At 41.8% G+C, this 25,559-nt stretch overlaps 1 protein-coding gene across 16 annotated transcripts in view; it reads right to left on the reverse strand.

Moving 5' to 3' along the window:
* Positions 1-1,785: 1,785 nt before the first annotated feature.
* RALA (RAS like proto-oncogene A) overlaps positions 1,786-25,559 on the reverse strand; it is a 35,342-nt gene continuing 11,568 nt past the window's right edge. For 5 of the 16 annotated variants that reach the window (XM_084857832.1, XM_084857836.1, XM_084857831.1 and 2 more), the window contains 4 exons: positions 12,749-12,901; positions 10,798-11,006; positions 5,630-5,804; positions 1,786-3,647 (listed from right to left, as the gene is read on the reverse strand). In XM_084857832.1, coding sequence (XP_084713958.1) covers positions 3,525-3,647; positions 5,630-5,804; positions 10,798-11,006; positions 12,749-12,862 — 621 coding nt within the window. In that variant the 5' untranslated portion in view covers positions 12,863-12,901 and the 3' untranslated portion in view covers positions 1,786-3,524. Of the gene's footprint in view, positions 3,648-5,629; positions 5,805-10,797; positions 11,007-12,748; positions 12,902-14,249; positions 14,313-15,586; positions 15,629-19,746; positions 19,971-22,667; positions 22,712-24,804; positions 24,907-25,559 lie in introns of those variants that run through there. The other 11 variants (XM_084857835.1, XM_084857823.1, XM_084857828.1 and 8 more) reach the window with 9 other exon arrangements.

Raw genomic sequence — 25,559 nt, forward strand, 5'->3', positions numbered from 1 at the left:
ACCTCTTTCTCATCAAACCCAGGTGAGGCAGTGTCTGTTATGAATCAGTGCCTGGGCACGGTAATGGACTGGATGAGGGCTAATAAACTGAAACTCAATCCAGATGAGACGGAGGTACCGTTAGTGCATGGTTCATCTGCCCGGCTAGGTGATATTCAACCTGTTCTGGAGGGGGTTGCATTCCCCCTAAAGGATCACGTTCATAGTTTGGGGGTGCTCTTGGATCCAGAACTGTCACTTGAGGCACAGGTGAACTCAGTGGCATGGAGCAGTTTTTATCAGCTTAGGCTGATATGCCAACTACGCCCTTATCTGGACAGAGATAGCCTAGCTACAGTTATCCATGCTCTGATAACTTCTCGTCTGGATTACTGCAATGCGTTATACGTGGGGCTGCCTTTGAAAACGGTCCGGAAACTTCAGCTGGTCCAAAATAGGGCAGCAAGATTGTTAACAGGGACTGGCCAACGAGCTTATATTATGCCAGTACTTTTCCAGCTGCACTGGCTGCCAGTCCATTTCCAAGCCCGATTCAAAGTGCTGGTATCGACAATGGAACATATTACCTGGGGAGGTGGTGGGCTCTCCCACACTGGAGGCCTTCAAGACGAGGCTGGACAGCCATTTGTCAGGGATGCTCTGACTTGGATTCCTGCATTGAGCAGGGGGGTGGACTCGATGGCCTTGTAGGCCCCTTCCAACCCTACTATTCTATGATTCTATGATTAACATTCAACACCCTTAACGGCTTGGGACCAGGTTATCTGAAGGATCGCCTCCTCCCATATGTGCCTGCCCAGACCTTAAGATCATCTTCAGAGGCCCTTCTCCATGAGCCCCTGCCAAAGGAAGTGAGGCGGGTGGCTACTAGGAGGAGGGCTTTTTCTGCTGCGGCACCCCGGCTGTGGAATGAGCTCCCTAGTGAGGTTCACCTGGCACCTACATTGTATTCTTTCCGGCGCCAGGTGAAGACCTTTTTATTTTCCCAGGCATTTTAAGCTCTTTAGACTTTTAGCTTTGCTGTTTTAAATCTGTATTTTAAATCCCTGCACTGCTGCTAGGTTTTATTCTGGTTTTATTCTGGTTGTACTGTTTACTGTGGTCTTAATGTTTATATATTTTGTATTGTTTTATTGTGCGCGCTTTGGTTTTAATTTTTGTGAACCGCCCAGAGAGCTTCGGCTATTGAGCGGTATAGAAATGAAAATAAATAAATAGAAGTTTCCCAAATTAAGACTCCATGCAGGCGGAGAGCCGATATGTGTGATGCACAGAGACCAAGAAGAAAAACTGTATTCACCCAAGTTGTAGCAAGGCCTCTACAGAACTGATCTGTGTGTATCATTTTAAACCGAGGCTGGAAAATTCTTTACTGAAAAATCAGAAGTAAATCCAAGTCAGTACATATTTGTAGTAATTTTTCTGTTTGTTCTAGCTGCCATATTTGGATGAATGTGTGATTTTGGCAAGAACTGTGATGGGAAAAGAGCAAGTGTCATAAGGGCATGAATCTGCAAGCAAGGAGTTGTGCGAGGCACAAAGGCCTGAGATGCACCTTTCTTTATCAGACTGTCCTGTTTGCACAGATCACTTTTATTAAAAAGCTCACTATTCATTTGACCAATATTCACACCTGCACTAGACTGAAGGTATGTAAAGTATGATGAATTCTAGAAGCATCACAAACAAGCAAATATAACTGCTTTATGCACTGACCAAGCTTAACAGAGCAATAGTAAAGCTGCTCTGCTGGAATGTATGTGTTGTAATTAGCATTCCACAAAGTATTTTTTTAAAAAATGAAGGTTTATTTATACTCAATGGCTCAAATAGCAAATAAAAAGAATCTGATAAGGCATCAGCCTATGACAATTGTTTCTATGTGTCCATTGGCTTCATAACACCTTGGTTCCCATTACACAAACATCACAATGTTAGTGGTTAAACTCCCTGGTTAGACAGACTGAAAACAAATACACAATAAGATGAGGACCAATCAGCTTGGTCAGGCACATCAAGAACTAATTCTGCACATGGTAGCATCTACTGGAGAATGTACATATAAAATGTCTTGATAACCAAGTGTTCTATAGCCACATTAGTAATGTCTACTGTTAGCATGTTAAATACACATCTTGTCTATTTTGCTAAGACACAATGAACTGACATTTTATAAGTTTACACAAGTATATAAAAAAGTATTTTTTGGAACTGATCTAACCTTTACACCCATACCCAAGAGGCTTAAAAGCCTCTGAGATAGTGGCTTGTTTTTAGCTCAGTTCCACATACTAACATTGTGCTAGTATTCTTTCAAATGCAGAAGAGTTGAAGACAATACATTTGTAGTGTATTGATGGGTTTTGGAAGCACACTGTCAAGTCTGTCTACACTGCAGAGCAGGGTGGGCTAGTTAACTGATATTAAACCAGAAAATGTAGCTGGAATGCTTTCCTATTAGGTAATGCACAGTTCATGTTCCCAAAGGCTTAACATGAGGAACACAAGAAAACCTGGCAATTTATCAGTGTTTTCCAAATATCCCTAGGGCAAGATCACTTTGTGCTACTGAAGCCCACGCTGTGCTCCAACCCTAGGAAAATACCCTTCCCAAATAAATTAACATTAAGTATTTGACAGAAGTCAGTATCAGTCTCTGTGCATTAAGAAGTGACAACTTCAGACTGAAATGTGCTGTACCCTTTCCATTTTAAAATTTAATCTCAGATGTACATGTCGGCCCTTTCACTTAAAGAAATCTTCATTGAATCAAGGTAACAGTATGCTCTGGACTATTCAAGACCCAGAGTATGGCACACTTTTCTGATCAGACACACCACTAGCACAGAGCTAGTTAGCAAAATTGCTCACAAAAACTGCACTCCACACTACAGGATATATTTTCACAATGATGCACATTTCAATGCATCACAAGGAAGATATACCCTTAACTACATTAACTTTTTCAGCTTTTAAATTAAGGCATATTCAAATATTCTCATGAGTTTATAATGTCTAAGCTAATTCCTTGTAAAAATGACACCCAATAGAAGCAGAGAACAGAGCCGGTTTCTCTTCTCTAATTTGCATAATCTTATAACAGCAAAAAAAGCTTATATACTACCTTCGCTTAGTTTTGACCGCCGCTGTAGTTTTCAAGGCAGCAGAAGACAAAGTGAAGATTTGGTGATATAAAAAGTGTATGCTTTAGGAGAAACAGAGAAAGTAATGCTTTTTGTTTACAGTTCAAGAGAGACTGCCCATGAAAATAAAACCTCTACATTCAGAAGAACGGTGGTGAGAGGAGGCAAGTTATGAAATGGGTTGAATTCTGCTTCTCTTGAAGCCACATTAAACTTTTTCAGTGAAATACTTCAGTGCTGTCCCAATTCATGCTTTAAGTGGTACATTACAATTCCCAAACTGTTAAGAGTAATTTCAGTCATAGGAGCCTCCAAATGGCATGCTATAAGGTATGGATTTTATTAGTATGGTCACGGTATGAAGAGAGTTTGGAACTTTGATTATAAAATGCAACATCTTTCTCTGATCCTCTTGGCTAGGCTTTTCCTTTTCTTTTTCCCGTTCTTTTCTTTGCTGTCTTCCATCTTTCTTGCCCTTATTTCTCTCATTAAGTCAAAAAATACCTAGAAAGAACAAGACAAGCATCAGGACATGTGCATGCACACTTGATACTACACAAATTCAAGTCTGCTTCCAAGCTTTTATTTGGAAATTAGGCCAAGAGGCTCTGCCTCATTTCCCTCTCCACAATGAATAGTAATTATAGAAGCCTGAAACTATTTTCATGGTCTTGTGTAACAGAATTCCACAGGAGCCATAAGAAAAGCAAAACTATAGAGTTCTTTTCACCACCACTGCCTATCATCACAGCAGCAACAGTTGTTGATATGCTCCCTTCTGTTCAACTACTGATGCTCCAGGAGCACTAACCCATACTGTATTCGGTACACCCGATTCCATGCTAAAAACTAAGCCTTTACCCATTTACTGAAATCATGAGATACTACCTGTGTTCCTTAACCTATTTCTACAAATACACCTGTGTCTCATTTAGGGAATCAAGTGCATCTCTTCAGAAATACAGTTGGAAGTATAACCAGGCATACCAAACATAGCTTGGTAAAAATGTAACGCAGATAAGAAGCCACATGAGTCAGGAATGCTACAGGCCAGAAACTGGCAAATCAATCTTGAATGCAACTCAACTGTAGAAGAAATTATGGTCTTGCTTAAATGCCAACAGGTCTGCCACCTCTAACATTAAGCCAGGCTCCCCCAACCTGGTGCCCTCCAGATGTGTTGGACTACAACTCTCACCATGCTGGCTGAGGATGGTGGGAGTTGCAGTCCAACACATCTGGAGGGCACCAGGTTGGGGAAGACTGCATTAAGCCTTAACGCATGGAAGTACAACTCCAGACTACGGAACCAGTTTATCAAGTTAGGAGTCAAGAAAACATCTAGGAAACAATTGGCCATCATAGACTAGTCAATAACAATTCAGTGTTGCACTGTTCAGAGTAAACAAGCCAAGCTACATTTGGTGACCAAATTTCTGAGTTTTTAGGACTTTCCTGTTATGCAGTCAGGTTTGTATGTAGGTCAGAAAGCAGAGTTTGGCACATTAAACCACTAAGCCCCTTAACTTTCTGCCAAACAGATTTTCTCCAAGGCAAAAGCTACTACTTGCAACCACCAAAGTAGAGGTTCTAAAAAAAAGATCTGCAGTTTATAAAAGAAAAAAACACAGGAAGGTTTTGCCCTTTGTACCAGATCTTCAAAACATGAGCAAGTTCTACCACTGTCTTACATCTCATTTGGAAGCCATTTTAAAAGATAATTGTGCTGGTATTCTTCAGCCAGGACATACACTCAAGTTCTTTCTCTGAAGGATCTGAAGAAATCATTTGGAAACCTACAGATTCCTCATGTACAGTTCTGGCCCATTTTTCCTATAAGGGCTCTAGGTCACATCTCCTGTGACTCAGGGAAATCAGAACCCACCCAATGGCCTAAAAGGGGAAACACATTTGCCAGCAACTACCACTCACACCTGACATAAGCTCAGTTCAGATGCAACTCTGCTGGTCCAAACGGTAGTTTGTTCAAGTAGGAACAAGTGATGAGGTTCAAACTAGGAACAAGGGACCACCTTCTCTCCTCTTGTGTATCAGCTTGAGAGGAGACTCTGCTTTGGTAAATCACAACTTCTATGTCTGAACGGCGAAATTTGTTTAAGAACAGCCTACAATTGTTTGCAAACCATAACCAAACTATGGGTTTTCATCCTGGTTTGTAGACAGCACTTAAAGTTTCCTATTTCAAACATAATGGAAGCTGCAAACCAAAACTCTTCTCAAGCTGGGCATGCAGGACAGTGTACAAGCTCATTGCTCACCCTGACTTCAACAAACTACAGAGAAACTCACTAGTGAGCCATTCAAACTTTCCCTGTTAAGTTACCCATTACAGCATTCATCCTAAAGGAGAACAGATCACAAAGAAGTCAGTGTAGAACTCATTCATAATAAGTCTTGGCAAATGATGTATGAAAAGCAGGATCAGACATTTATCAACATGCTTTTGGAAGACAGTCCGTTTTTACCTTGTCAACGTTAGCTCGTGTTTTAGCAGATGTTTCCACATAGTTAACATTCCACTGATCAGCTCGGTTTTTTGCTTCTTCTACAGAAACCTGTCTTTTGTCTTCCAAATCTGATTTGTTACCAACTAGCAAAAAAGGAACATTCTCATCTTCTTTAACTCTTAAAATCTGCTCTCTGGAGAGAGAAAAAAGCACATTTTAGACCCATGCAATTTAATCCTCTGTCAGTAAGTATTTAAGATGGCACAACATTGCTGAAATAAACGTACGTTTTTGCTCCTACTTACCATGTCCTAGAGCTGGCGTTGTGCTAGACATAAAGAAAATATAAGTTGTGGATTCCCTGGCCAAAGGAAGTATAAAACCAAGAGAACACAAGAAGATGGTAAACTTGTAAGGAAGGAACTATGGACAGTTAGTTGGTAGCAGATATGCAGCTCCAGCAATGCCTTTACGGGGGGATTTTAAAGAAGAAAATAAATCTGCCTTCTGGCACAATCCTATGCATATGTTTAGACAGCTATGGCTGGCTGGGGCTTTTTCTTATCTAAATATGCATAGGATTGCACCCTTAATGGATAAAATAGGATGGCACAAAGAGTGTCATGTGAGAGGCAGCAAGAAGATAGGAGTGGGAGAATTTACAAAGAAAATGAACAAATGAGCTTGTTGCGAATATTACAAGAGGATTCCTTTGGAGACAAGATGGTAATGAAAGCAAAACCAAATGCATGAATTAGCAGCCTGACATCGATCTAGAAAGTGACAAAACAAAGCTAGACAGGAGATACAAAGATGGAGATAATTAAGTGGGAGGTTAGAATGATCTGGTATCTGATTCTTGAAATAGGAAAATGGGAATATTTTAAAGTGGTACTGAAGCACATTTCTACTCTGCCATGCAAGTTAGCCCTCAAGTTTATATTAGCCCAGCCTACCCACATGGTTATCATATGATTCCACCAAGGCTTACAACTGCCTGCTTAACAGACTCACTTGGACCACCACAACTCCTATAGGAACTTTCACACAGCTCTCCAAGCTATACAGTCAACCAAGAACCCCTTGGTCCTCAGTAGGAGAGACTTTGCAGACCTCCAATGCATATTCTTATCTGTGACTTCATATTAACAGACGCACTGGAAGTCGACTGGGATGCATACTAGGTATTGGCCCCCGGATCCATACTTAAAGCAGAATGACAAGGTAGCATAAATCAATATTTAGCCAGCTTTCCCCCAATGTTCAAAAAGAAATGTTTGCTCACTATGACTTGCTTGGCTCCAGTTCAGTAAGGGGAGTAGCCACCATTCTGTCTTTGGCAATCATCACAAATGAGGGAATAGTCACTGCTAGAGCACCTTTTGCACTTACAGCCTTAAAGTTCCACCTCCTCATTTTCTTGGAACGGCATTTCCAAAGCATTTAAGAAAAGGTATTCACCCAGAGACTGTATTAGTTCAGAACTCACCATGTCAACCTTTCACCCTGATCCACACCCTTTAGTTTACTTTGAGTCACTGTCCCCATTTTACATTCCTGGCAGTCTGGTAACATGGCCACAAGACTCTTTCAAACCACCACTAGGGATTCAGTGCTTGAAAGATTGTTGGACATAGTGGTATCCACGGCATAGCTTTTAGCCAGTTTTATATTGCTTGTAGGCTTTTGTATTCTGTTTTAAGAAACAGACGTAGAGACCAGAAACATTTCTTGGAACTTTGGACTCTCCCCAAAACCAGAGAGTCCTATTAGTAATTCACCGGCAAAACTCCTCAAGAGTGGCCTACCCCTTATCCCCTCTCCGTTTCTGACATAGCAACAGCAGTAGAGCAGTCAGTGGTTATAGGTTGCCTCTGCATCTGTCTCCCATCCAACAAACACACTCAATGCAAGATCTGTGGCTCCAGAACTTCAGAAGATGCCCAGCCACGTTGACAGCTATTACTTGGTGTTTGCCCTTCAGAGTGAATCTGCATTATACGAACTGCATTACTCAGCAGGCAGTAGCTGCGCAGTAACTACAATCAACAGAAGTGCAGCATTCCATTGCTACGTTTCAGGCTATGCAACAACCATGTTGATTTTGGGGACCTTATATGAACTAGCAAGATGTCCACCAAGCGATGGGAATCTGTATGACGTATGGCCATAAAGATGCAAAGTGGCAGAATGGGTTGTTGAATGCCAGTGCTTACTTATCCTTCCCCACTGGTTTTGCCCCACTATCCCCCTTGACCCTTTCTTATCTTCCTTTTTGGCGGGGGGGGGGGGGTGGCCTCATATGCACCCTGACCTTGGGCCTGCGCCTCTTTCCCTCTATTCCTATTCAGTTCTATCCCATCCTCGTGGCCATGTTAGCGAGCATCTATCTGCATAACTCCATCCAGGACTCCATTTCTTGGTTTCCTCCTTAACTTTCCAATGTATGAGGGAGAGGACTGGTGAATAGACTGACTGACATCAACTCTCTGAACATGCAAACAAGCTGATTGGTTTACTAGCTGGCAAATTCACAACTGCCATTCACTCTACACAAAGAGCTTGATTAGGGCATTTTTGAGGCAGTCTTCTGGTCTCCCTTGGCCACATGGAACTTTTAATTGAACTAATTTCCATCATCATGATGGACCAAGTCTTAAGCCACAACTAAAACCTGGGAGTAGCACTCAACCGTCATAATTTAGTAACAGATTGTTCTGCAACTATGGGCTGGAAGTCAACGTATTCCCAGCAGGAATGAAGCAAGTTAACATTAAGGGTTCCTCATTACTTTGCTTCAAGATTCGTTCAACATCATGAACCTTACTATTTTGGGAACAAGGTGTCACGGCACGCCACCACATATGCAAACAACACTTTCCAATCACCTCCAATCAATAGTAAGTAATAGTAATCAATAGTAAGTAAGAATCAAACTTAATCTCATTTTTAGGGAAGGGGTGAGTGGCCAAGGGGCTATTAGCCAAGAGAAGCATTAGCAAGTCAACAAAGACAGAAACAGGGACTATGTAATATTAATGATGGAACATTAAACAATAAACCAGCGTGAACACCTATGAACATACTAACACACTAGAAAGAACAGGGTAAGTGAACAGGAGCATAACACTGAGTCTACACAATTCTTAAGCTGGAAAACCGCATGAAGATATTCTTTCCTGAGATCTCTCTTGCGATGGCTCAGTCTCCACAATGGGATCCAGAAGCATGAAATGAAGCAGAGGCAGAGCTACGGAGACTAACCTCTGTTGCAAAGTCAAGTTGATTCAGCAAGCTTAATGCTTCCTCTATCATGGACACTTCCAGCTTACTAGGATACATCCCTTGCTAAAACACACTACCTTTCCTCAGAGTGTCAATAAGCTTGTGGTTGTCATGCTTTCAGCCTGCCTAATGTTAGATCTTGAACGGCTGTGATTTTCTCATCACATCCCAGAAATTCCCTTGCCAGACTGAGCAATCTGCTTTGTGGTAGCTCTGTTCAAACAATGAGATTCCTTGGTCTAGTGGTCGCTGTGCACTTTTTGCTGTGATCAGGTTTCCAATCACGTCAAACCCCAGAGTTTGAGAGAGCAAACTCATACGGGCATCCTTGGGTATTATGGCCACTACCTCTATGTAGCTGCTTTTGGCTTCCTTTTGGAGGGAAAAGTGAGGTGAAAATAAATGAGGAAAGAACTAGATTTCAGAGTTATTACATCTGGATCAATTATCCAGACTTTCCCAGCTCTAAATAAGCAGTTTCTTCTGCAAGGTACTTCACCTTTCTCATTCCGGTAACTCCTGTTTTATAGGATGTGGTGCTATGACAGCAACTTCTTTAATCTGGCCACTGATTCTTTAACTGGGTTCAGTTCAGTTAGGTCTGCAATTCTTTTACATTTTACCCAAAATGTGCTCAGACATGAGCCTTCTAAATTCATTTTTTATACCGCATCTACAACTTGCTGGGCTTGGCAGCCATGCTGAAGCTATGGTTCAGAACAGGTTGACTGCTGCCAATTCTAACTTCTTCCTGAACATTTTCAGATCTCTTGATTTGCTATGACTTGTGATCTCCAACTTCTAATATGGAGTAAAACCAATCAAACTTGCTCTGCTAATACTGCCCAGTAAGCTAATTATTGTGGGGTAAGTCAAACACAGGATTGCTGACATCACCTCCCCACTGTTCCCCTTGGTTTCCTGATGGTTCCCCCACTCCCACCCCAAGTCAGTAAAATAGCTAGGCAGATAAGGAGACATTTGCACAGCTAACTGGAGCAGTATTACAGATGTTCCACATATTTGCAAGTCTGCCTTCTCCTCCCAATTCACTTCACCAGCTCAGGTGAAGTGCCTCAGGAGAATTGCCTCAGGAGAAATGCCTCAGGAGAATTACGACCACAAAGCCAAGAGACCCAAGGAGGTAACGGGCTATTATTTCACCTTGAGAGCCCCACCTTCCCCCACCCATGTCCCTTCATCCCTACGAAGGGAATAATGAACAGGTCAACTATGCTTATGTAGAAGGAAGACTTGCACTAGCAGCCCTGAGTGTCAAACAAACACAGCTAAGGATTCCTGATGTACAGTAACTGTAGCTTAAGACAGTGTAGTGGATAGAGTGTCTAACATCAGTAAATTCCAGATTCAAACACGGCACTCAACCATGAAGCTCACTGGGCGACCTTGGGCCAATTGCGGTCTCCCAAGCTAATGTTGCAAGGATAAAGTCAGTTGGGGAGAAGTTATACACACTAGCCTGAGCTCCCTGGACAAAGGGTGGGATATAATGTAATCTATACACAATGAATCAATAAGCATCTTTGCATTCATGCCAACCATGTAGTATGGTCAAGTACCCGCTCACAGCATAGCTGGCCCATTCACGATAGTGCAAGTGCCAGGAGACCTTTGGCTTCTATAAGCAAGCCTTTTGACAAGTCCCTCTTGCAGACAGCAATATTACCTCTCTATTTCGTCGCAGCTAAGAACCTTGTGCCAGACACAAAATAACCAATAGAACAACAGTACTTGTTATGTGGGTTTCTCTAGGTTATCAGAAGCAGAATCTAAAAAGCCAGAAAAGTGTTAAACATGAACTACAATAATTCAATATAGAAAAGAGATGTTCAACAAGTCACCAAAACGAACCAAAACATTTCTTTCACACATTCAATTACCTAAAGTCAGCTGTAGCTGCAAAAGATTCAAGCTCTGTAATGGAAAACACACAGAGAAAACCCTCTCCGCTTCGAAAATAGTTGTCTCTAATTGCAGCATAATCCTCCTGTCCTGCTGTATCCAAAATATCTATCTGGACTTCTTCGCCATCCAGGACCACCTTTTTTCTGTAGCTATCTGCTTTGGTAGGTTCATAGTCTTCCACAAACTGTTAAGAAATGTAATAGTCAGTCCCATTTTCAACTGTAAACTACTCTTAGTGATTACAACCACCACATTTCTTGATCAGATACTAACAACATCTTTATAGTACTTTCAGGGATTCAAAGATGTCCACATGCATTATCTTGCTGTAACTCTTCCAACCACCCTGTAAAGCAGCCTTCCCCAACCTGGTGCCCTCTAGATGTTTTGGACTACAACTTCTTTCAGCCCCAACACACATGACTGATGGTTAGGGATGATCTGAGTTGTAGCTCAAAACATTTGTGGGGTACCATGTTGGGGTAGGTTGTTGTAAGTCAGTATTATTATCCCCTATACTGCAGAAGAGAGGACTAAGGCTGAGAGAGACTGGCTTGCCCCTGGCCACCTATTAAGTTCATGGCACAGGTAAGAACTTCCTGATCAAGAACTCTCTTTTAGCCACTATGCTACACCAGCTCTCACAATTGCGGGTTGGATCCAGGCTTAGTCATACTTCAGTCCCATCATTTTCAATGGGTGTACTCTAGGCATGACTACATCTGAATCCAACTCACTATTTAGTAATATTATTGAGGCTGAAGTGGTTTCTGATATGCACAGTTTTGACACTGGTAACAAAGGTGTACTAGCAGAGATCCAAGGTGCTATAAGGTTCACTGCTTTTCTCATCTTGAGAAACACGAAAAAAAGAATGAAACTTCAGCAAATAAAAGCTGGTTTAAGTCTTTCATAAGTATTGGTTAATTAGGCAATCCTGGTCATTTCCCAGGTCAACAGTGGAGAATTAAATATGCAGGTGACATCATGGAGCTCCATAACGGCTGAGGAATTAATTTGGAAGCTTTCTTGAAATAAAGAGGCCACATTATTATGAAATCATGACAGTGGCCGGTGTGAATAAGAACAAAAAAGTATCAAATAACCTGGAATTTTTGGTGTGGCCTTGTGTTCCAATGTCCTTGGTGTTCTAGGATTTCCTGTCTAGACCAGCCTTCACCAATCGGATGCTCTCCAGATGTGTTGGGATACAATTTCCAGCATCCCCCAGCCACCAGACCTGGTAAATGCTGGGAGCTGTAGTCCAATACAGCTGGGGGGCACCAGGTTGGAGATGGTTTGTCTAATTATTTTGGGCCAAATGATTAAGATATTATACAATTATTACCTTGGCTGTACTCACATTTATTATAACATCACTTACAGTCTTAAAGTCATGTACAAAAGTATAGGTACAAATATACTGTTTGATTTAAAAGCTGCTGTAAATGAAATCATACTGAAGAACTCGGTCACTGAAAAACTACTGCTGATCAACATTGGTCTCTTGCAGCTCTTGAACAGATTTAGCAGCAGCTAGGGCAAATTTTGTCATTTTTTAAGTTTAATTTTGCATCTTTGGCTCCCAACAAAGGTGCAATTTTGCCCTTTATAGTATGGGAAGCCATTCTTTAGTACTAGGGCTTTCCATTTAGATCTGGCACCCAGAAACAAAAGACTTAAGCAAGTCCTCAAATACTATAGTGCAATACTCAAACATCTTCCCAGCTGCAAGAATTAAATTAGTCTGCTCACGTGTGCCAAACCAGTTACCAAATCATTCTGGCTTATGCCTGAACAGTTTCAGTCACTGTCACAGCTGAACACTACATAACAAAAAACTAATGGTTCAACTGCCTGTTCACATAAGGCTTGAGAACACACGCAGAATTTTTAGAAATGAGGATTATGAATGTAAATACTTACCTCATCATACATGAACTGCAGAGTTAATGCAGATTTTCCTACACCCCCACTGCCCACCATGATGACTTTGTGCAGAGCCAAAGAATTTTGACTTTTGGGCTTATTTGCTGCCATTTCTGGTTTGCAGATATTTCACTCAAGGAAAGGAAGAATCTGGAAGAAAAAAGATTTCTTTCATTAATAATGATTTAAAAGATTCAGAGCAAGGTTCATTTCTGTACAGTACCTGAAACAAGAGATCAATTGGCATGAAGTGAACACATGGCATGCTCCATTGTTTATATTAACTTCAAAGACAACACATTCCACTCCGAGAACTATCCTGTCCTCTGGGATTGAATCCACCTTTCTAGGTCCAGAGCTTTCCACTTTTGCTTGTGCAATCTTGCTGCCCTACATGCTCAGATAGAGCTTCACTCCCTGTAAAGTGCCCACTGCTGCATTCAGGCAAAGTTCACTTCAGTGGTGCTGCCCAACCATACTGGGAGCTCAGTCCATCTCCCTAAGCTACCTTCACACTGACTGCATAACCACAATACTGGAGTTAGTGATCTTTGTGTGTCATTCATCTAGGGAACCTATGCCTCTGTGGTAGGAGTAAGCAATATGACTGATTTTTTCACTTTCAATTGAATGGTTTACCTTTCTGGTGGCCAAGAACATTTTGCTGAGGCTTTGTGGGTCTTGAGCTGCATGGATCTAGCTACCAGGAAGTGAAGCTCTTTATTTTCCCTCTCCACAGACAAAGGTAATATACCTGTTCTGATTCCTAATCTCCTTGAAATCTATCTTTTCTATCCCACGTGGCCCACCCTATGCCACTGAAACGCAAGTTTCCCTCTTGCACCAAAGACCACCTTGCCATTTCCCTAGCACATCTACACTTCTTATATGGCAAATAATTACTGCCTGTCTCCAATTTCTCTCTTGTTCTATCACTATTAGTGGGAATCATAAGGGAATAATCTGCCCATCCAGTTAGGGGATGGTACACAAACCAAAAATCCCTTTCTGTAAATATTGGTGGTAAAGACTTACATGCTTTTAAACTTAATTTGTTGGTATTCTGCTAATAATTTTCCTACTGTGATCTAGCAGCGCATGATCTGCAGTGTGTGCAACACATGCCTCCGTAAAATATCCTAATATTTCATATTCTTTGGGTACATGTGCATCGATGTGACTTTGCATGCATGCATGAACGAAGGGAGCAGTCCCAATAACACTACTTTTCCAAAATAAGGAATATTACACATTGAAATTGGTTATTAATTTAATTGCTGTATAAGGCAAGAAATGGATAGCATCAGGCGGAGAAGCTTTGCATTAGTGTAATTCTATGAATATATGCTGTATTCGTGCAGCAAGACTTGCACTGCTGCAGGAATTCAGAACAGCGCAGATGCACCATACAGAGCTTTGCACAAGTTAGACACAGGTGCAGAAGGGGCACAAGTGGAAACTGGAGTACGGCAGGCAACATTAGAACAACCTCACTCACTTCAACAAAAAGAGGATCACTTTTTGCACCACTGCAGTCACAAACATCAAGCATTCACAAAAACTGCAAAAAAAAAACGAGCATTAACACCACAGCTCAAACAAGACAACAGAATGCCAGAAGAGCTTAAACTAATAGAAGTCCTTTTACTGCCACTTTGTGGACACCTATCACCAACGTGTAAGGGCCAAACAGCATGTGACTTTAACTCCATAGTTCTGCCCTTGAGTGGCACATGGAAGGCAAGGAGGGCTACCATTTGTCCCCCACTGCAGGCCCGGTGTAGATAAGCCACCCTGCACCAGCAATGGGACCATTTCTGCAATGGAAAAAGGTGCGGGTAGTCCAGTCCAGATTGCCCCCTGCTGCTGTTCCAAAGCTCCCCCTACCACCTACACTAAGATTCTAATACAAACTGGGTCCCCTGCACAAGTAATTTGTGGGAGGAACTGCACTCAAGGACAGAATTATCAAGTTTATGGTCACATTTGGTTTGGCCCTAAGTTTTGTTTATAATGCAAAACTGCATTTAGAAAAACCCCTCCCATTCCTCCTTAAAAAAACTATTTCAGCTAGGTGAGTCTCTGAGACTGTCTAGCTAACTTCCTGGTGGATGCAGGGATGGCAACCGAGAAGCCATAGGATCTTGGGCTTTCCCCAACCACTGTCCTGCCCCTTTTCACCCTCCTTGAACTCCTCCAAGGTGACTATTGTGATCTTGGAGGATCAGCCACTTTTCCAGGGACCATAGGATTGCTCTGTTGAACACCTCCAGACAAAAACATTTTCTGTGCCAAGTATAAGCCTCAATCCAACCCCACCTCCACAATCAAACACAGGAGTTCCAGTTTGCTTTTATTTCTTAATAGCAACACAAACCAGAAACAACAACCCAGCCAAAGCCAGTGGGAGAAATGCAATCACCTCCCCCTTGTAAAAGATGATAAACAGCCATAGAGGAAGCTGGAGGAGCTGTAATATATGGTGCCGATTTTTACTCCTGCAAGGCAAATATCAGCTGGGGAGGGGGCAGATTGGGAAAAGAGAATGCGCATGTTGAAAACCCTTCCCTTGTGCAATCTTAGTCCAGTCTGCCCCCCTGCACAGATGCTGCTTTTTTTTTTTTTAAGGAAATTCTGAAGACATCAGATCACAGCTCATCTATGCCTCATCTCCTTTGGCCCCAAGACTTATTAGCTCATTCGGACAGCAAAGCACATGCTGAAATTAGGCTCAATCACATCCTTTTAGTTCCATTTCAGAATTTATTGAAGGTTCTATTAGATAAAATTTATTCCAAGTTGATGACGTTTCAAGGTGGTCTTAATGGTCCTTACTGGAATTAAGGGAGCAGGAAGCCATTTGGTGAAGATCTCCATCTAGATAAAGAAAATGCAGAAAGCTGAGCACTAGGATTTAAGTACACAACTTTTTTGCAGGCTGATCCTATGCAAATTTACTCTGTGTTCCACAGAGCTTAGTTCCAGGTAACCATGTATGGGATTGCAGCCTTAGCCACATAAGTTATATACACAAACAGCTCTTGCAAGAAAACTTAGCATCTGTAAGGATAGATTACATGTAGCACTTCACTCTAGGGGCAGAGGTATCTAACATTCAACATCAAGGTTAGCCTATTGCTTACTACAAGACAAGGGTTATATAGCACACAAGATTATTAGTACCATGTTTTTATAGAGTTGGCTGCTTACATATGCTTCCTGCTCAACTGGAATACTTGGCTCATAAAGTACACTACATATATACACTACAGGCACCTAAGTCCTGGGACTGTTTTAAAGCTCTTAAGCCAAGAGAAGCTCCCCACTCCCACAACAGAAATAAAGCAATACAAAAATCAGCAGTAGGGATTAGAAGAACAATATACAGTAGTAAGGGGAAAGAGCAAAACTAAAGTTAAGTGCTACTATCTGGTGCAAGTGAAGAATTTAATATTGGCCATAGGGTTTAGTATCCTGAGAATCACAGCTTTAGTTTTAAGACAGCAAGTTTCTAGCCCTTATGAATACAATGATTCAGAAGCAAATGTACAATGCTGGTGAGGTCTCACAAGTCAGAGGGGGCCGAGTAGGATTTCAAGTGGTCAGTGGGGTAGAACATTTGCTCTACACAGTCCCTTAGTCTTCCCCATAAGCAACAGAAAATGAACTATGCAAAATGTGCAAGCAAATTTATTCAGTTCCATAATGCAAATCAGGTCACAGAACTCAGCTTCACTTAGTACAGCACTCTGGTATTTTTTAAGGACAATGTATGCCAAGCCTTGTGTATTGCCAGTCACTATAGCAAAAGCACAGACATATTTCTTCTCTTCAGAACAGTCTTTTGGGGGCATTTCTAGCAAGCTGCCCCACTGCACACATGGTAGATTTTAAACACCCATTGTAGCCAAAGGTGGCGGACATCTATACAGTCAGTAAAAACAAGACCTGGAACTGACTGTAGTTCAGGTCATGAACTTCTTATTGCACAATTTAGAATCAGACTAAAGAGAATAGGGAAGACCCACAGAGCAGTTAGATATGAGCTCACTAATATTCCTCATGAATATGCAGTGGAGGTGAAGAATAGATTTAAGGGACTAGATTTAGTAGATAGGGTCCTGGAAGAACTATGGACAGATGTTTGCAACGTTGTTCAGGAGGCGGCAACAAAAAACATCCCAAAGAAAAAGAAAATCAAGAAGGCAAGATAGCTGTCTGTTGAGACACTGGAAGAAGCCCAAGAAAGAAGGAAAGCAAAAGGCAACAGTGAAAGGGGGAGATATGCCCAAGTAAATGCAAAATTTCAGGGGTTAGCCAGAAGAGATAAGGAATTATTTTTAAACAAGCAATGCGTGGAAGCGGAAGAAGATAATAGAATAGGAAGGACAAGAGACCTCTTCCAGAAAATTAGAAACATCGGAGGTAAATTCTAGGCAAAAATGGGTATGATCAAAAACAAAGATGGCAAGGACCTAACAGAAGCAAAAGAGATCAAGAAAAGGTGGCAAGAATATACGGAAGATCTGTATAGGAAGGATAATAATGTTGGGGATAGATTCTGGCTAACCTCTGGTCAGTGAGTTAGAGCCAGACATCCTGAAGAGTGAGGCTGAATGGGCCTTAAGAAGCATTGCTAATAACAAGGCAGCAGGAGATGACGGTATCCCAGCTGAACTGTTTAAAATCTTGCAAGATGATGCTGTCAAGGTGATGCATGCAATATGCCAGCAAATTTGGAAAACACAAGACTGGCCAACAAATTGGAAAAAATCAACTTATATCCCCATACCAAAAAAGGGAAACACTAAAGAATGTTTAAACTATCGAACAGTGGCACTTATTTCACATGCCAGTAAGGTAATGCTCAAGATCTTGCAAGGTAGACTCCAGCAATTCATGGAACGAGAATTGCTGGATGTACAAGCTGGGTTTAGAAGAGGCAGAGGAACTAGAGACCAAATTGCCAATATCCGCTGGATAACAGAGAAAGCCAGGGAGTTTGAGAAAAACATCTATTTCTGTTTTATTGACTATTCTAAAGCCTTTGACTGTGTGGATCATAATAAATCGTGGCAAGTTCTTGGTGGTATGGGGATACCAAATCATCTTGTCTGCCCCCTGAAGAATCTGTATAACGACCAAGTAGCAACGGTAAGAACAGACCATGGAACAACAGACTGGTTTAAGATTGGGAAAGGAGTACGGCAGGGTTGTATACCCTCACCCTACCTTTTCAACCTGTACGCAGAACACATCATGTGACGTGCTGGGCTTGATGAATCCAAGGCTGGAGTTAAAATCGCTGGAAGAAACATTAACAATCTCAGATATGCAGATAATACCACTTTGATGGCTGAAAGCGAGGAGGAGCTGAGGAACCTTATGACGAAGGTAAAAGAAGAAAGTGCAACAGCTGGGTTGCAGTTAAAACTCAAAAAAACCAAGATTATGGCAACCAGCTTGTTTGATAACTGGCAAATAGAGGGAGAAAATGTGGAGGCAGTGATAGACCTTGTATTTCTAGGTGCAAAGATTACTGCAGTCGCTGACTGCAGCCAGGAAATCAGAAGATGTTTACTTCTTGGGAGGAGAGCAATAACAAATCTTGATAAAATAGTGAAGAGCAGGGACATCACACTGACAACAAAGGTCCGCATAGTTAAACCAATGGTATTCCCTGTAGTACCTATGGCTGTGAGAACTGGACCACGAGGAAGGCTGAGCAAAGGAAGATAGATGCTTTTGAACTGTGGTGTTGGAGGAAAATTCTGAGAGTGCCTTGGACTGCAAGAAGATCAAACCAGTCCATACTCCAGGAAATAAAGCCAGACTGCTCACTTGAGGGAATGATATTAAAGGCAAAACTTAAGTACTTTGGCCACATAATGAGAACACAGGATACTCTGGAGAAGATGCTGATGCTAGGGAAAGTGGAAGGCAAAAGGAAGAGGGGCCGACCAAGGGCAAGATGGATGGATGATATTCTGGCCGTGACGGACTCGACCTTGGGGGAGCTGGGGGTAGTGATGGCTGACAGGAAGCTCTGGCGTGGGCTGGTCCATGAAGTCATGAAGAGTCAGAAGAGTCAGAAGCGACAGAACGAATAAACAACAACATTCAGGCCTGGGGGGGAAGTCAGCTGCCTGGTTGTACGATGCTGTAATACAGTTTCTCTCTTCATCCTTTCTATCCTTACACACTCAAAGTTTTAATCCTTGGTATCCCACAGGGACCTGCGGTGTGGGGTTTGACCTGTACTTAAAGGGTTAATGCTGCAGCAGCTACAAATGCTTGGGGGGGGGGGGTGAACAGCTGAGATGTTAGAAATCTTTCTCTAACTCTCTCCAACAACCTGTGAGCTACCTTGTGTGCCTCATTGGAGCAGAAAGGTAGGATAGAAAAATAAAAATAAGCTGTTTTCTACACTGAAAACAGGTAGTCTACAGTTATGGGAAATTCTGCGAAGCAACTACTTGAGATAAAAATAACTACTTTTAGATTAAAATCAAAAACAAAGCTGCTGCATGACTACAAAAGGATACGTTTACCATTTAGAAGATTAGCTTAATCCCTACTTACCTTATGCAGGTGAATACCTTGGGATTAGCACACTGCCAAGTCCAGGTATGTTAAACAGTTTACAAAAAGTTTAAAACCTTACATATGACCCAGAAAGAGTCAAGGCTAAGGCTTCCTCAAAACACAGAATGCTACTGTTCAGCAACATTTAACAGATGCACTCTGGGAATATTTCTGAAATCCAGACATTACCAAACCAGGTAACAGAAAGAACTATCATCAGCAATACTGTAATTAGAGCCAATGCTGTACTCTTAGTTAGCAGCTTGCTCTGCAGTCTGAGGATTTAGACTTGTGGCAATTGTAAGAGCTCGACAAAGCCCTCTACACAAGACATCACTCATGAATCATGTAACATGACCTGAAAAGGAGATCAGTTCAGAGCTGGGGAGAGAATGCCACACTAGAACTACCTGTTGTAGTGCTTGAGTGTATTTTTACACACCCCAGCTGGAGCTGGTCTATTGTATCTTTTGGCTCCTTAGCTCCTTAGTAACTTCCATAGAAAGGTGATTCTAACCGCGAGAAGGAGGAAATCAGAAAGACCACCTAGGGCACTTCCAGACAGAGGGCTCCTAGCGCTAGCAATCAGACAGCAGTGTGCAGCTGTTCCATCTGTTTCTCCTTAATGGATTTTCTGCGTTGAGGAAAAAGACAGAAGAAGTGGTAAGAAAACACAGGAGGGTCACAAGTAGAAGACAACAAGGTCTAAATCCTCCATAAATGTCCATGAATGAGGCAGGGTGACAGTGCCATAAAAGCCTCATCTGGAAGCACCCCTGCAGAAGCCACAATGCAGGATAAATCAAGATAAAACAGAAGATAGATATCTGCTGCCAGGTGTTAAACATGCTATTTTCTTCCAGAAGATTGAGCTTAAGGAAGCCAGTGTTCAGGTTTTCCCTTATCCAAGTCTTATTTGTCAAGCACACCAAAGGCAAAGATAACTCTGAAGTTAGGCTTTGTTTTTTAGTTTTTCCAGCATCCAGAAACATCTTTGTTTTTGCTTCTTACTGTACTGGAAAATGAAATATAGTATCTTAATTTCCAGAGGGGTAGCAGTGTTTGCAGCAAGAACAACAGAGTCTTGTGGTACCTTAAACTTACAGTTATTCTTTCATAAGCTTCCTGAGTTCCAAGCACATACAGTCAGGGCCAGAAATATTGGAACAAGGATAACTGTTTTGGTAGTTGGCCTCTGTACACCACCACACTGAAGTTGAAAGGAAACACACCCAGATAGGAGCCAAGTCAGGACTTTCAGCTGTAGTTCAAGGGGTTTGACAGAAGTGGGGCACTAACCATTCAGGAAGGACAGCCAGTGGCATACACACACATACACCCATCACTGGTGGCTCATAAGTAATGGAATGAATGGCTGACAAGCAGCTGCATGGCCAGGTGTGGCCTGTTTCCTGGGTGCCCCATGACCAATCAAGCAGATAAAAGGCCTGGAGGTGGTTCTGAGTGTTACATTTCCACCTGCCCAGCCCAATAGAGCATGCTTTTCACTTACTAAAGACTGAAGGCAGAAAGACCCACAAAGAAGCAGCAGCTGAAGGCAGCTGCAGTAAAGGCCTGGCAAAGCATCTCGAGGGAGGAAACTCAGCATTTGGTCATGTCCATGGGTTCCAGATTTCAGGTAGTCATTGACTGCAAAGGATTTTCATCCAGGTATTAAAGGCGATCCTTAAGTTTGAAATGATGTTGCTTTGTTCCATTACTTATGAGCCACCAATGATGTGTGTGTGTGTATGCCACTGGCTGTCCTTCCTGAATGGTTAGTGCCCCACTTTTGTCAAACCCCTTGAATTACAGCTGAAAGTCCTGACTTGGCTCCCATCTGGGTGTGTTTCCTTTCAACTTCAATGTGGTGGTGTACAGAGGCCAACTGCCAAAACAGTTATCCTTGTTACAATATTTCTGGCCCTGACATTATATACACTCATGGTTGGGGGGGATGCAACTGTAAACATTAGGCTTTGAGGGAACTGAAATGCCACCTTGAGACTTTATGGGAAAGATTTCAGAGACCTCCCGAGTCATAGCTCAGTCTCTTAGCCATTGTACAACACTATCCAAGGTTACATATCAACGTAAGACAGGAACAATGTACGATTCACCTGCCTGCTCACGGCAAGATAAATTCCCCCTAAGCAAGTCACCAAAGCAGCAAATTCCACCACACTGGGAAAAGCCAACTGTACTCTGAGTTTCTCGCAAACATCCATTTCAAAATATAGACGCTTCACGGCAGAAAATCACTGGTTATTTAACTCATGATTTGCAGGGGCACACACTATGTGGGAGCCGCTTCCGCTTTCTGTAAGCAACTTCCAACAGCCCCGATAATTAGTTGTCAGTGTGTCGTCCAACCGCGGACACTCTGGGTTCTTTATGGGTTAAATAACCCAGTGTTAACCCATGGATTGTTCTTGGGTTAACTCTGGGTTGTTTAACCCATAAACAACCCAGAGTGTCCAGATTCAAATGATATGCTCATAACCTACAATCAGAGCAATTGGAGGATGTTTACAGAAAGCAGAAGTGGCTTCCGCACAGCATACATCTGGACAAATTTGCCACCATGACATGTGAACTGGACTATAGATTATGTTCTCTTGTAGCCCTGTTCTCCTGTCACTTGAACAGCTAAACATGATAGTGGTTCGATAAACCACTAATGGTTACGCTTACAGGAACCACATTCTGAACGGAACAAGTCTGCCCCTTCACACCCTTCAGCTACAGCCTACCCTGTCTTCTGAACTGGATATCCGTATGCCTGTGGAGACATGAACATGCCCCCACCCAGGCATATTTATCATGGCAGTTTCAAAGCCTATAGTCTATGAGCCACTTCTTTTTCATTTTCATTTGGATATTTATATCCCACTTTTCAACAAATCATCAGGGCAACTTCACATTTTATTCATCAGCCCAGATACATGTTGACTGCAGTAAATTCCAATGTGACACGCAAGAGAGAATTGTGCATCCACAATTCTAAAAGACTTGCCAAGGAACTGCAACTCCTTGGCGCATGTCCACCAGGTGTTTTTCCTTCACACTTTGTGTTCATTGCAATAAACACTGGTGTATCCAGGCTGCAGCATAAGTGGCTATGAGGCAGGCTTCCCCAACCTGGTGCTCTTCAGAAGTGTTGGACTTCAATTCCCATCCTCCCCACCCGGCATGTTCATCTTTATCAGGTTAGCTTGTTCTTGCTATTGCCATGATCAGAATATAGGAAATATTTTTGCAGCATAAGGATGCTTGACAAACTGTGATAATAAGCAAATTGTATTCTGCAAGTAGAATTACAATTGGGTACCTGAACATACAATCGTCCCCAATACATGACTTTCAAGTTAAATGCTGGAAGACACAATAAAAAGACACCAATTTATAAAAGTTAAAGCACAAAATATTTTGGACAAACTGAGTATTTACTGGGTACATCACAGTATTACGTACTACATTGCTTAATCTTTGCCTGCACACCATCACAAGAAATCCAAGTTTAGAATACACACATGTAAGTGCTAAGAAGCTTAGAACAATTTGCTTATGTTGTTGCTAGCAGGTACAGACTGTGACAAGTTTTACAGACGTATTTTTAGCTTGGAGAGAAGTTTCATGAAAATGTTTTGTTTCGTACATATCCAAGGCGCATTATATGTTAATACATTATAAATCAGATTGAGAATGTTCTTAGAGAATGTTTAATGTACATTTACTCCCACCTGCAAAGACTATAAAATCTTTCTTCCAATTACATTTCTTAGGTTAACATGGAAATAACAGTGTTGGCTACAGTCTAAAACCAGGGGGGACAGAAGGTATCCTGGGATCTACCAGTAGATTGCTAGGTAGTTTACTGTAGGATGGCAAAGATATCTGATTCCCAACTGTTTAACCACAGCAACAAAGTAACTCTCCTCCACCCTAAATTACACTGCTGAAATGAGAAATGTTTGGGGGGGGGGGGAGTAACCAGAAGTGGATTTTTGCGTAGAAGGACTGTGAGTTCCGTTCAGTTGTGGCACTCAAATTCCTGGGCTTAGATTTTTTTAATTCTATGGATTTTGCACCTGGTGTGGTTGATGGATCTCAGAGGTCTAGAAAAACAAAGTAGACCCTGCAAGCCTGATGTCTGCCCACCCCAGTTTAAAATTAATTATATCCAGTTAAAATCCATTATACTTGACAATAAATACAATCCAGTACTTTTTTTCCAGGTACCAAATATTTTAATGCTAGAGGTAGTTTATTGCCAGAGGGATGCATGTGAGATCTATTACAAATAGAATTAAATGTTAGTCCTAAAATCATGTCTTATTCCAGACTGTATTTTTGAAGTTCACTCTAACTACATTCAATTGCATGGAAAATAAATATATTTTATATGATGACTGTTTAGGAAGTCCTGTGTAAGGAAGTTGGAGATGTGGTACAGAAATAAGACTCATGGATAGAATCTTGTTGATAGGGCCTTCACTATTTCAAATGACAGCATAACTATGAAGTCAGAATGTAGTCTTGAGCCAAGTGACTCTTGCTCTAACTATGATGTTTCTATAAAAGTAGTGATTAAGTAGCTTTGAGGGCAAATGGGTCATTTAATAATTCATAATCTCAAAACATAGGGAGCTGTTAGGCTTCATCTGTATACCTGTCCTTTCCCAAGCAAGATGGCAGCTTCCCACGCTCTTTGTTCAATGATTTGTTCTCTTTGTTCAAATGCTACTTTGCCTACTCTCATCTACTCTGCAACAACACACATAGATGAACTATGTTACACTGAAAAGGAGGGCCAGAGCACTATTTAGGTTCCCCAAGGAAAGAACCCAGGGAAGCAAATTTTTTTTTTTAAGGAATTTAGTATTTCCTAATGCCTCCTCAGTGCTAACAAGAGACATCCAGCTTCCACTGCTTTGTCCAATCAGGACACATCAGGTGGGTTTGCACGATCATAGAGGGAAAATAAGCCACAGTGGCTTGTTTTGCCTCCTTGTGCATGCTGTTCAGGACCCACCTAATTAGCATAATTACCCTCTCCAGAGGCATGTTGTGACATCTAAACCTGGCACGGTTGGGTGGCTGGGGTAGTTTACGAACCACATTGAAACCTATGGCTTGTCACTGAACACACGCAGGGAGGGAAAATAACTGCTTATTTTCCTTCATGTTCATGCAAACCCAGTCATCATCTCACATTTGGTGGGCTCATACACCTCATGCTCCCACACACACACTCTAAAAGCACACAAGGATGCTCTGGGTACTAGCCCCATATCTAAGCCCAGTACACACATTCATCGATCATGAGAAGACCTCACACATGTACAGTCATATGCATGTAAGCACCTCCATACAAGGGGTGATCCCAATTGGCCTTGGACCCTCCTTGCATAGAGGAGTTCTGTTCAAATACAGTGCTATGTAAGTGCACTATAATGGCTTCTCACCATTGCCAAATCATGCGTGGGTAGAATAGTCCATGCAACCCCCTCACACAACCTGTTAACATGAGGGAGTCTGTCTGAACACCGTTATTGAAAACTCTGGTTCTAAGGGACAAAGACAGGGAAAGCATCAAGACATTGGAATAATGAAGGTATTGGATATACAGGAGAAAAGTGTAAGTGGGATATGTGGTCCTAAAATCGGTAAGACTCCCATGTAAAGTAATAGCACTGTAAGCTCCCCAACCTGGTGTCCTCCAGATGATCTGACTACAACTTCCATCAGGGATGATGGGAACTGGAGACCAACATCATATGGAGCGCCTCAGCCCTCCCACCCGTGCTTTAGAAGGATAGGGTCATATTTATAGAAGTGGCATGTTTACTGATAGATGCTCTTGAGTATTTTGTAAGGAAGTACCAGTACTTGTTTTGGCCACTCAAGCATCTGCTGCTGGATAACTTTTACTAATCCCACAGAATCCACAAGGAGTTTTTTTTAATAGTTTATAACTGCAACACTATAATTGTTTATAACTGCAACCATTCCAAACAACATTTACTTGTTTGGAATGGTTATTCAAATATTTTCAAAGCATATGAAAAATTAGCAACGGGTATATATTTTCCTCTGACCCAATTAAGCAAGTGGAAATTGTTTAGACAGATGCTTAGAAGTCTTAGTATTCAAACTAAATTATCTCTCATTTAACTCACAATTGAACTACATCAGCAGTTAAGCACCCCACTAACTCAAG

The sequence above is a fragment of the Heloderma suspectum genome, chromosome 5 (genome assembly GCF_057233095.1).
Source record: "Heloderma suspectum isolate Gila_16-S chromosome 5, 16-S_ref, whole genome shotgun sequence".
Classification (NCBI taxonomy): domain Eukaryota; kingdom Metazoa; phylum Chordata; class Lepidosauria; order Squamata; family Helodermatidae; genus Heloderma; species Heloderma suspectum.